Source organism: Pelecanus crispus, chromosome 1, assembly GCF_030463565.1.
Source record: "Pelecanus crispus isolate bPelCri1 chromosome 1, bPelCri1.pri, whole genome shotgun sequence".
Lineage (NCBI taxonomy): Eukaryota > Metazoa > Chordata > Aves > Pelecaniformes > Pelecanidae > Pelecanus > Pelecanus crispus.
The window spans coordinates 53,132,227-53,144,925 of NC_134643.1; the positions used below are offsets into that span (position 1 = coordinate 53,132,227).

The 12,699-nt window shown below is 36.1% G+C and overlaps 1 protein-coding gene across 1 annotated transcript in view; it reads left to right on the forward strand.

The window, feature by feature from the left end:
* CFAP54 (cilia and flagella associated protein 54) overlaps positions 1–12,699 on the forward strand; it is a 125,849-nt gene that overhangs the window by 29,297 nt on the left and 83,853 nt on the right. Inside the window, 8 exon segments of the mRNA XM_075720768.1 lie at positions 618–752; positions 1,800–1,950; positions 3,766–3,824; positions 4,834–4,962; positions 5,648–5,795; positions 6,606–6,683; positions 6,767–6,888; positions 10,200–10,373. Coding sequence (XP_075576883.1) covers positions 618–752; positions 1,800–1,950; positions 3,766–3,824; positions 4,834–4,962; positions 5,648–5,795; positions 6,606–6,683; positions 6,767–6,888; positions 10,200–10,373 — 996 coding nt within the window.

The following is a 12,699-nucleotide window of genomic DNA, read 5'->3' on the forward strand; positions in this document are numbered from 1 at the left end:
CAAAAGTTATCTTGATTTACTTCTTTTTCAGTCTTTTTCTCACCTCACTTCTCAATATCGATATCCCTGAAATCTTACGCTCATGCACATGTGAGTGTACAGATAGCGTGGATATAGCAGGTTTGAGTTTCATTGCACCTGACATAGTAGTCCAACTCCAGTCTAAATAGCAATAAAGATGTGTACTGATCCTTAATCACTGTTCAGAATGTATTTAACACAGTGTAGGCGGACTCTATTGCCTTTTAAAATGTGTTAATTAGGAGGTTAACTGAACAGAGTTTTGAGTTTGTTTATTCTCTTCATAAGATGCAGATGTGTTTTAACATTTCTTTCAGTTGTTAGGTATTCCACTAACAAACAACATACACATACAAACAATAAACACATACAAACCCCCCGAACTCTAAAACAACTTGTATTGTTGGGAGAAGAAAAGCTCGGATGGTCTACCAGAAATTACTTTAAAAAAAAAAAATTCTTAAGCTTTCAAAATGTTGTCATCCGTTATAAGAAAGTTAAATATGATGATTTATTTACTTTGAAAAATTTTGACAGTGTTTATATACTGTATATACATATCTGTTTCTACAATTATGTTTTTTTTTTCTTTCCAGAATATCCAACCTGACAAAGAAATACTTGTTGATGTAATAATGTTTTTGTGGCAGAAGTGTAAAACAGCACTTCAGAGAATCCAAATGAGTGGAAGTGACTACTTAAAATATATCCACAAACACAAAGCTTACCAGGTACTCCTCATTATAATGTATTTCTCTTAATATGAGTGCAGTTTGTTATAGTAAAGCCAAGATAAAACACTCTTCTCCAGTCTAAGTACATTTTCTTATGGTAAAATGCAGATAAATCTTCTTCACTGAAAATGTGAATTGTATATACACTTTGAACAGACTGTGCTCCCATATGCCAGTATGAAAATACTTAGCCTTTTCCCAGTAAAGTAACCCATTCTCTGCCAGTGGGCCATGATAGAAGCTAAAATAGTGAAAGCATTTGGGCATGATGTAAGAAGAAGCATTTGGTGTGTTGTGGTGGAAAATATTAATATAGTTCAAGAAAGTTCCCCAGACCAATTGAAGACAGAGGGAAAAACCTTACAGCTTAAGAGAAGGGACATGAGGGTCAGCAGGATTTGGCCCACCAGATAGAGTCACAGCCTTACCTTGAACTCTTCCTGAGACTGAGAGGCTCTTGGTGAAATGCAGTCTTGTGAAGGATATTTCACACTAGTTTCTCTGGGCTGCCAGTTGATGCTGACCAAACAGTTTCTGGAGGAGTTAATTTTGCGGCCCTGATCCCCATAATAAAAGTGTTGAGAGATTCACCAGAAGGTAATGTATAGTTACTTTCCTCTGTGTGTACAACAGGTGCATTCAGGTCTCTTTTAAACTGTTTAAGTGGGAAGGGATGGGGATAAATGAGAGGCAAATGATCAAATCTGCTGTAAGGCTTACCACACTATGACAAGGTATAAAAGTTGTGCCCAAAGAACATTCATAAACCTTTCTAAAATAATAAAAAATAATAATATTCTAAAATAAAAAAGTCTGCTGTCTGAAGAAATAGGGGCTTCGGAGCAGCACAAATTCAGCATCATAGTCTGGTGGCATTCAAAAAAAGAAGTCAAATCTAAGAATGGAGTTGTGTCCAGGTTTATGAATCTTTTTAAACAATTTTGAGTGCAAAACCCTATCTGCTTCTGTAATACATAAATAGCTTCCTAAAATTTGTTTTAACTCTGTCCTGATTCCTTTTCTTTCCCCTTCTCCTATTTTTAGTGGGTTCACGTACTCTGGATAATAAATGAAATAATTCAGAAGAGCAGCATAGCAGACACTAATGTTGTAATGCTTGCAGAGGTAACCTTACGTCTAACTGCAATATTGGAAAATGTAGCTGATTCTACAAGTAAATCTAAGAAAAAAGCAGGTAAAGCTTTCAACAGAAATGTAATTGTTTTTCAAGAATGTATTTAAAGGTTGGAACTTTTCTGAGTTGAAAACTTTTGCAAATATTCATATTCAAAAATTATTGTAAAGAGATTGTTGAGAGTAGAATAATAACTTTTGTACCTACAATTTAATCCATAATCAGAGCTAATGAAGCCTGGCTTTCAAAGGATTTATGCCTTATTTCCTTGCATTTCCAGTTCTGCTGAAGTGTACATTTTGAATCACATCTCTTATGACTTGCCCTTCCCACAGGTCTTCTACATGTCTCTTAGCCCCTTCAGAGTAGCCTCAGATCACTCATATGTTCTCTGAATATTGGCTAGGCAGAAGGCAGTGTGCGCTGCGGCTCGTTTGGAGCATTCAAGTGCTGGTTGACTAGTGGCAGGCCAAACAGAAGAGGAAAATATTGAGGTCATACTGAAGCTTTTGCTTTTATTGGGCCATTAATCTGGATCTCTTGTCTACACAAGTCTTGATTTTTGTATAGGAATTCAATAGTCTTTGGAATGGAACTTAACTTGATTGGGATATAATCCAATCACATTAAACAAATTTCCTTACAAAATCTGACTAATGCTCTAAAATATGACTATTTGGACATACTTTTAAAAGTTCTCTGTTGTTGTGGATGTAGGATCTTGGAATATGAGTCATATTTCTCATAATTGTTTTACAGTAACTAGAGAGTAGATTTTAAGGACCTTTTTAGATTGTATCTAAGAACAGAAGAGAATGACAGTACCTTTTGCTTTTTTTGAAAGTAAAAAAATCTGGGAGCAGTACTATTCCATTATAAGGTAGAGTAGATATTGTTTTCTGTGAATGTTCTGAAAATCACACTATTCTGATGGAGATTGGATGAATCCTCATTGAAGCATCACTGCTATTCTTTTTCATTCAGTTTAAGTATGTCTATTTGGAGGAAAAAAAGCTGAATAAATAGGAGCCATTGCTCAAAACAAGCTGATAAATAGCCAGTCAAGCACATGTTTATGCTGAGAAGAGTCTTTTTACTGAATGAATGCTGAATGAATATAGATTTTCTTATTTATGAGAAAGAGACAGTGAACAAGCAGAAATAAATAGGCAAAAGTGGCACAAGGAATACAGGAGTGACTAGAAGGTTGTACTACTGAAAGGGCAAAAAATGAATTTATTTCAGTGAAAAAATAAATTTTTGACAGGCTAGAGGGCTGTAAACAATGAAGAAACTGCTTCCTCTAGTTTTGGAAAGGAAAACACAATTCTGGGTGCATTCTTTATAAATGAAAATAATTTAAACAATCCAAATGAACATTATGAGGGTGATAATAACCCCTTCAAGGAATATTAAATTGAAATAGTATATATCATAAAAATATGACCTCATGTATTTAAAAATCCTCCTATAAGTTAAATTTGCATTAAATGCACTGCGAATTTCATAAAAGTAGATTTAATTGACTTAAACATGGAAAATTGATATGAATACCACAGCAATGTGAGGAACTACAAAATGAGTCCAAGTTTCATTGGCTTGGATATAATGTTACTATGAAATATAGTGTACATTTAAAAATACTACATTATTGGATAATCATATACTGAATTAGTATATGATTGTACATATGTAGCTATGGTGTTTAAACCCTGAAAAGCTTTTCAAGAAACAATATAATTACCTTTCATAGTCAAATACTGAAGAACTGAATTATTGCCAGACTCTTAAGTTAGTAGTAGAGCTGATCAAATGGTGCTAAAATTTTCTGAGCAGATTTAATTTTCATTCTCCGATTTTCTTCCTATAAAAAAGGAAGAAGAAGTCCCTCTCTGTCTCAAGATGAAACCTATGATATTCCTGAAATACTGATGGTAATGTCTAATTTGTTTTCGTTAATACGACATTTTTGAATAGCATAAGAACGCTTATTTCTGCTTGAAGCTTTTTATACAATTTTGTATTTAGTTTTATAAAGTTGAAATATTTCACACAATCATGCTAGAGGAAAAAAGCAAAGATATTTTTTCAAACTAAATAAACTCTGAAGATTTTCCTATAGTCTTTTATAGTAATCTGTGATATGGAAGAAGTTTTTAGTTGAAACTTTTTTTATAGCATGATCATACTGATTTCCACTGTACACTGTTTTTTTTGCCAATGTATAGTACCAGCTTTAAATGGTTTAATAGCACATTTTTTAAAGGCACAAAGATACAACTTTAGTCCTTGCTTCGTTTAGGGAAATATTTTGGGTTGTGCTTTTGTTAGTTTGTTTTTGTAAGGGTGATGTGGAATAGATGGAACATCCTGAGTGTCCTTGCTTTGTTCAGTGTGTTCAGTGTGCAGCACTTAGCAGAAGTGTCCAATCAAATAGTTCAAAATTACTTATTAAAACACATTAAGAAGAAAACACATACATTAGTCTGGGCATTCAGGAATTTTGTCAATAATATGTTTTAATGCTCACACACATGGAGAAGCTTTAATTCAGTGACAGTCTAATTAAAAGTGTTGGTTTCTGAAAAAATCAGTGTTTTCTTAACAGCATTTAATGGAACATTGAAAAACTGCTTGTGAAAAATACTGTGTTTGTCAGTTCTCTAAGTTCAATTTCATTCTGCTATAAGCTAACTCTTTGAGTTGGTAAATTGTTTCTTGAGAGCTGAAGGAAAATCAGTCCTAAATTAATTAAAATTACTTGAAATTTAAAACATTGATATTAGTACGTGAAAGCATGGGGAGCAGTGCCTATGTAAAGATTATTTGACAGAGTTTAAACTGCAACAGCTAAAAATAATAGCACTTTAATTTTGATAGTCCATATTATAGCTTTTAATGATGTTATCTAATAAAATGTGTTTCTATGTGTTTTCATTTCAGAAAAGTCCTACAGAACAACTACAAGTTGCTTATGAAAATCTTGAAAAAGCTATTAATGGAATGAACACATTTCGCTTAATGACCCTTCTACCAGATGGAAAGTCGATATTTGACAACTGCTGTACAAAGGTAAAGTCTACAAAAAGCTACACTGCAACAAAATCTATAAATAATGTGTTGGATTTTGATGACACAAAACTCATATTTTCTTCATACTTAGAAATATTAGCATTATCAAATGTACCTCATCGTCCTGCTCCAGGTAAGAAAATAGCAAAAATAAATCTCTGTATAGTAGAAATAGCATTTTTATCTTTCAGTAATAAACTATAAACTCTTTTAGGTTTTCTTTGTCTTTTTTTTTTGGAAATAGTAATAATGTATAGCTTTCTCCCATAAAATAAAAGCAGAAATCCTTTTCATATTTATTGCTTGCAACTGTCTATTATTAAAATTAATTTTTGCTGTTGAGGGGAGTTTAGATTTTCTAAATATTATCATTCTACACCAATATGATCTTTGTTTTGTGGACTGGTAACACAATAAAATAAATTTTTCTGCTGTTTCATATTTATTATTAATCCAGTTTCCTATTGATTCTCAGGTTTCATCTAGTTTTCTGTGTCCATTATCCATGCTTTCTCTGTCTAGTCATTCTCCTTCCTTCCATGCTTTCTTGAATGACTGCATATTACACAGATATGACAAATGTCACTGTCAATTTACGGAAATAATAATATCAATGTAAAGATAACTGCAGTAAGCTAAGTAATAAAAGTTTGTATTTGCTTAATTGCTACTTCCTATTTATTAGGTGGACTCAAATGATCAGAATTTGAATTCTGTTTTGGGATGTGGTAACGATAAGACAGGAGCAGGTAATGGTTTTGTAATGGATTTACACTTGGAGCTCATTCAGGCCCAACATCGAGTAGCTGTGAAACTTCTTAAAATGGCACAAGGTAGGTTTCAGTAAAGCTAAATGATCTTCATAGCTTGATTACAGTCCTATGTTAATATATGTTGTAATACTAAGAAGTAAAGGAGTATCTGCTTTCTGAAGAGGAGCTGATGTTGGGCAGTTTGTATGCCATGTACAGACAGGAATAATGTACTGGATTTGCAGAATTTAGATTTACCACATGATACTAGTCTCTATCCTCTACTCAACCAATGGGAGTTAAACTTTGCTAACAGCTACTGGATTTGATTCCTAGACAGTTTGTTGTGGTGTTTCAGTTATAATATTAACTGTTACAGTGTCAGTAAGGGAGAATTGGGGGATGCTCTGCAGAATTTTTTTTTTTCTGTAATGCTAATTTTCTCCCTAGAGAATGACTTGAACATTTCATTCAATGCTCTTTGTAATCTGAATTTCCACTGTGAAGTTGTCCTTATCTCTTCTCAGTCAGCAGATATCCCACTCTTGCCAAATGCCTTCTGAAAATACTCGGTCTCCCATTCCTGGTGGGTTTTTTTTCAATTAAAAGCTAGTATTAGTTTGACACTGCAGAGCTCCCCTGTGCACTGCTCCCTATGATCAAACAAGATCCCTCTTTTCCTGTGATGTTAGTATAAGTACTAAAATTGTTAGAGCATGAAGATGGAATATTTTTAGTGGCATGATCAGTCCAAGAAATTCTCCTTGAACCAAAGAAAAGAACATGAGATGGAGCAGAGCTTTACTACAAAACTATGTATTAACCCCTCTCATTGAAATTTTCTCAATAGCACTATCAGAATGAATAACTCAGGATTTCCTTCCCACACAGGTGCTCAAAAGGATGACAGAAGTCTTAAGTCTAGCAAGTCTCATGTGAAGAATACTAAAGGTTTCCATTATTTAACAGGTAAGGCTTATTAATTCAGATTCTAGAAGAATAATAAATTAGTGCTGCTATTTTATAAATGTTTTAAAATATCTGTTTTACAGAGGCAGTTATAATGAGAAAAATAAAAAAGAATAAGCTATCCAGAGCAATCTTTTTGATGCAAAAGGCTGCACAGAAATTCCCTAAGGAGTTAACCACTTCTTCACAAAGGCAGCTACTGGAGGTAATAAAAAAAATCTTATGGTAGAAATTCTTTACCATTATCACAGTTTTTCATGTTCTGTATAATTAAGACTTGGATTACTCCTTCTTACAAAAAGAAGAAAAATGGAAGGAACTTGAGGGACATCAGGTGTTTTTAACTTCTGTTGTCAAATTTTCCCTGAGAAGTTTCATTATGATGAAAGAATAAAGTGACTTAAAACAAGGAAAGAGCACATCCCCAAATTTGCACACATGGGAAACCTGAAGAAGATATGAACTTTCTTTCTACACTTAATCACCTAGACTTTGCAATTATGAACCTATGCCTTGCCAAAATATCATTCAGGTTTCCTTCTCCCCATTGCAACTTTCAGCATCTTTCTTTTTCCAAGATCTGTAAGTTGTCTTAGATTGCTTTGGCTGGTGATGATGACATGGGCTTTATTTTATTGTTACTAAATAAACAGTTTAGAAGTTGCAGATTTTGGAATTTATTGAGGCTAAAAGTAGATTCTTCATGGACTCATTTTGAAGTCTTTTGAAATCCATGGGAGTCTTTCCACTGAGCTTTGTACCAGCATCTGTCCATGAAAATTGCCTTCTCATCAGTGGGGTATAACATTTCTTTATAGCCTGTACAACAGAATCTGCAATTCTCACTGTATAATATATGAAAAAGTATTTTAAACAAGAAGTTTAAACACTAGAAAGTGTTTTTCTTTTAAGTGCTACAAATTTGGAAGCATGATAATTAACCCGCGTATCTTTTATGTCAGAAGAATGCAAAAACTGGATCAGAAAAGACATACACTAAAAATCTCTCTCATATATTTGTAAAATATATGGCATTTATGAAAGTTGTAACTGTAGTCACCAGGGAGGACTTACAAGCAATTCCCAAGAAATATGTGGTTATCCCAAACAAATATTTGCAAAGGCCTTATACTGACCTTCACTATATTTTATTTTTGTGCACTTTTCACAGACAAAGATGTAGGTAAAAGAATGTAATATATTTGCAGCCAGTTGCCAGAAAATGTCAGAATTAGCTTTGCCTGGGCAAACTTAGCATGATCTTCTTTGATATTTGTACTATGATGAAATATTTAATTATATGCTCAATTAATTTTCCTCCTTGATGTGGATGGTGCTCACTTCATGAACAGCAAATCCATACCTTTATTTTCATGCTTTCTTTCATGAGTAGATTTTGCCTTTTTTATTGTAGAACATCCAAGGGGTCTATATAGAATTACTTGTATTTTCTGGTCTTTTCTACTGTACTCAGCACAATATGATGTAAGGCTGTTCTTATTACGCTGCAAAATAGGAAAGCAGGTGGGGTGTTTCTTTTGAGAAACATACAAATAACTTTTTCTCATGGAGTAAACTACCAGGCAGATATGGAAGCTTCTGAGTCATATGTGTATACTCATCTACATCACACTGCTTAACTCCTTGAGGTGCTGTGTACCCTTTATTTTTTTTATTTCTCTCACAGTTGTTTCATTCTTCCTTCCTGTCCTATATGTCTAGTTGGACACCCAAGTCTTTACAGAACTGGGTGCACTGGTAGTTCTAGTTGGCCAGTTGTGAAATTGAATTAATGTGATTAAGCTAATACCACAGTGCAAGTCTGTGGCAGAAGCAGGAATAAAATATGGGTTTTTTTATAGTGACATTTGGCTTCCTCAACTGTAAGATTGTTCTTTCTCCTCTTGCAACACTGCCACATTTATTACCTTCCAAGTTCTACAATTAATGAAGTACAGGTCACGCAGTAACACTCTCAGTCACAACGCTATTTTTTCCAACCTGGGAGCAGTTCCATCCTTGCACTAATAAGAAATATGTCCTCAGAGAAGAATGAGTCTGTGATTCTTTTAATTAAAAATTGTATCATAGTACATCTTAACCATAAAGAAGTATAATTTTTAAGGAAGCAATGAAGTTTCTAATTACCAATTGCAAAAGTTGAATTGTTGTGTGAGGGAAAGAGTCACTCCATATCTTGTTCTTTATCTTATATTCTTCCTTAAACATTTCTCATTAGGGTGGATGCAACCCTAATCTAAAGGGGGAGGGAGTGGGGTGAAGTGAGGGGCTGTCCAAATGATTAGCTCTGTGATGTGATTAAGGCTCTATTAAATCTTAGCTCCCTGTTTCACTATAAAACTATGGCTAGTTTTTGGTCATTTTTGGACATGAGATACAAGGCTTATTCAATCTGTGATCTGTCCCAGTATGGTTGTTCTTATAGCCTTATAAATGTATGAGGACAGAAACAAGGAACTGTTAAGGTGCAAGTTTATAGGACTGTCACTGAATAACCAATAACCTGGGATTTTCTTTTTCAGTTTATCTTCCAGACTCAGTTCAGCCTAAATCCTTGGTCCAGTGTATGGTACTAAAAGGTTTCAAATAAAAACTCTAGTTGTAGGAATGTATCATCTCTCTCTTCTCCCAAAAGAAAGTAATTTGTCCAAGACATCGCCAATCTCTTCATGTCTGGGAGGCGGCCTTTTTGGCTTTGATTTGCACTGGACAGCTGCGACAGTAAAGATATAAAAGTACTAAGTTCTTAGTATTAAATTTCCAAGTTAAGTTTCTCTTATCCTGACAATGCAAACAAGGTGAAGAAACCTACTGATTTGCTATTCAGTCCAGTAAGGAAAACATGTACCCTGATCACCAACCAAATGGCCACATAATCACTATGTGCAGGAGGCCCCCACATTTTTGGAAGACACTAATAGACTGTCAGTCAGCTCTCAGCTCTCTTCAGCTAACCAAGGAAAGTGGCTTAGCCCTACTTTTTCCAGGCCTGCGTTCTCTTCCCTTTTCTTTATTTCTGGACTTTGTTTCTTTTCTCTAATTCTGGAGTACAGAAAATTGGTCTGACCCCTTCCACAGCTCCCTCAGAAATTCCACAGATTAGGTCTCCAGCTCTCTTCTAAATAAGAGTTGATACCTTTTTTGGTTTTTGTTGGAGCTAAGCACTGGTTGCCACTAATTGCTAATCAACATTATTTGTAATCACTCTCCTTTTTCCTACAGGTTCTTTCAAAACTGGATATGCCTCAGCCCTGCCTCTTTCATATGCAACCCTGCATTCCCTTTATTGTACATTGTGAAATTAATCTGCATATGTAAGGCTTATACAAAGTACCATTCATCCTAATTTAGGATGTAAGATGATAATCTATAAAAAGTTTTCTACATAGCAGTGATTTTTTTATAAGATAATTTTGAAAACCATTTATATGTGTTAAATCTGCCTGACTGTTATGTTTTGATAGTTTTACCCTTTTATTTTAATTTAAATCATAGGAAGCACTAACTTTAATTGAGCAAGTTGAAGCTGAACAAAGTGCATTGTATCACAGTCTCAAAGAAGCTATGAGCAGCAAGGAAAAAAGCAGGACTCCTCCTCCTCCTCTGTTACTTTCTAGATCACATTGCTCCATGACATTTAAACCAGCCCCGTTCTCTTCAGATATTCAGGTAATGTTTTTCATGATGACTGCATAAGAAATAATTAAACAATACACAAGAGAGCAAATGTTGTTTCAACAGTGCCATACCATCACAGTTTTCTCTGTTGTTCTTGAGAAGATTGTTATTCTGACTTCATTAAGTATGCTTTTTCCCCTCCCTGTGAGTCAATTGTGACTCACTGTTTTGATCTTCACATTTGCATGAAACTTTCTTCATCTCATGCATCATGTTCCTTGGTGTTTTGTCATATAACACTTATTTATTCTAGTTGTCTCTCATTCTTTCACTTATGGGCTGACATACTCCTAGTTACCCTCTGAAGAGATGCAAGGCTGTTGCATTATGTAATGCAAGAAAGTACCACACTGAAGCCTCTGTTAATGAAGTGCTGAAGTGCCATAGTTCAGGTGGAAAAATCTACTTTCTGTTGAACATGTAGAATCACAGAACTACTTAGATCATAAGGGATTTTAGGAGAGGTCTCTAGTCCAACCTTATGCCTCAGGTAGGGTCAGCTGTGAGATTAGACTGGGTTGCTCAGGTCTTTATCCAGCCAGTTCTGAAAACCTCCAAGGATGGAGACTGAACAGCCTCTCTGGGCAACCTGTTCCAATGGGGCAACCTGTTCACGGGGAGAACTTTTTTCCTTATATACAGTTGGAATCTGTCGTGGTTTAGCCCCATCCAGCAACCAAGCACCACGCAGCCGCTTGCTCACTCCCCCTGCCCCGATGGGATGGGGGAGAGAATCGGAGGAGTAAGAGTGAGAAACACTCCTGGGTTGAGATAAGAACAGTTTAATAATTGAAATAAAGTAAAATAGTAATGCTAATAGTAACAGTATAATAATGATAATAATAATAATGATACACGAAGCAAGTGATGCACAATGCAATTGCTCACCACCTGCTGACCGATACCCAGACAGTTCCCAAGCAGCGATTGCTGCTCCCTGGCCACCCCCCCCCCCCCCAGTTTATATACTGAGCATGACGTCATATGGTATGGAATAGCCCTTTGGTCAGTTTGGATCAACTCTTCTGGCTGTGCCCCCTCCCAGTTTCTTGTGCGCCTGGCAGAGCATGGGAAGCTGAAAAAGTCCTTGACTAGCATAAGCAGTACTCAGCAACAACTAAAAACATCAGCACGTTATCAACATTCTTCTCCTACTAAATCCAAAACACAGCACTATGCCTGCTGCTAGGAAGAAAATTAACTCTATCCCAGCTGAAACCAGGACAGTATCCACCCCTTATTCTATACCATCTACGTCATGCACAGGCCCTCCCCTTTCCAATGTGTTCCAATTAATCACCACCGCTTTCCCTATCTTGATATACACACAGATATCATTCCCTTCGTCTATGGCCCATCCCTCTAAAATGTCCATTGAGTTCATTTAGCCCATGACTTTGGGTTCCATCTGTCATCACAGTCTTTCAGAGCAGGAGAGGTGGTGTGCAGTGTTGGACTGTTGCATGCTGAAGTCAGTTCTCATTCCAACATGGTTTCATCAAAGTTCATTTTCATTAAGCTGGGCAATTCTTACTGCAATACCATTGATGTGGCATATAGCAATCATAATATACAGTATTATATACTTAATATTAACCTACTATATTATTATATTAACATGCAGTTAAGAGATAACATACAGTTAAGAGATAACATACAGTATTATAAAGCAATTAATATCATACAATTCAGTTCATTGGCTATTTTCACCCAAAATCAAATTCCCTTGAGGTACACATTGGGCTTCCCCATCCTTTCGCATCACCCACCAAGTGCACCCAGGTCCTTGAGCAAAAGCAATCCCACGAATGGGTTTGCCTTTGCCAGAGGGGGAAGTAACCCAGACTGTCTTCCCCAGCATATTTTTCATGTGCACTACAGGAACTTTATCTCCTTCTACAGTACGTAGAAGTTTTGATTGGGCAGGGCCAGCTCGATTGGCAGATCCCCTGGTGTTGACTAACCAGGTGGCTTTTGCTAAATGCGTATCCCAATGTTTAAACGTCCCACCACCCATTGCTCTCAGGGTAGTCTTTAACAATCCATTGTATTGCTCAATTTTCCCGGAGGCTGGTGCATGGTAAGGGATGTGATACACCCACTCAATGCCATGCTCTTTGGCCCAGGTGTCTATGAGGTTGTTTCGGAAATGAGTCCCGTTGTCTGACTCAATTCTTTCTGGGGTGCCATGTCGCCACAGGACTTGCTTTTCAAGGCCCAGGATGGTGTTCCGGCCGGTGGCATGGGGCACGGGATATGTTTCCAACCATCCGGTGGTTGCTTCCACCATGGTGAGCACATAGCGCTTGCCTTGGCG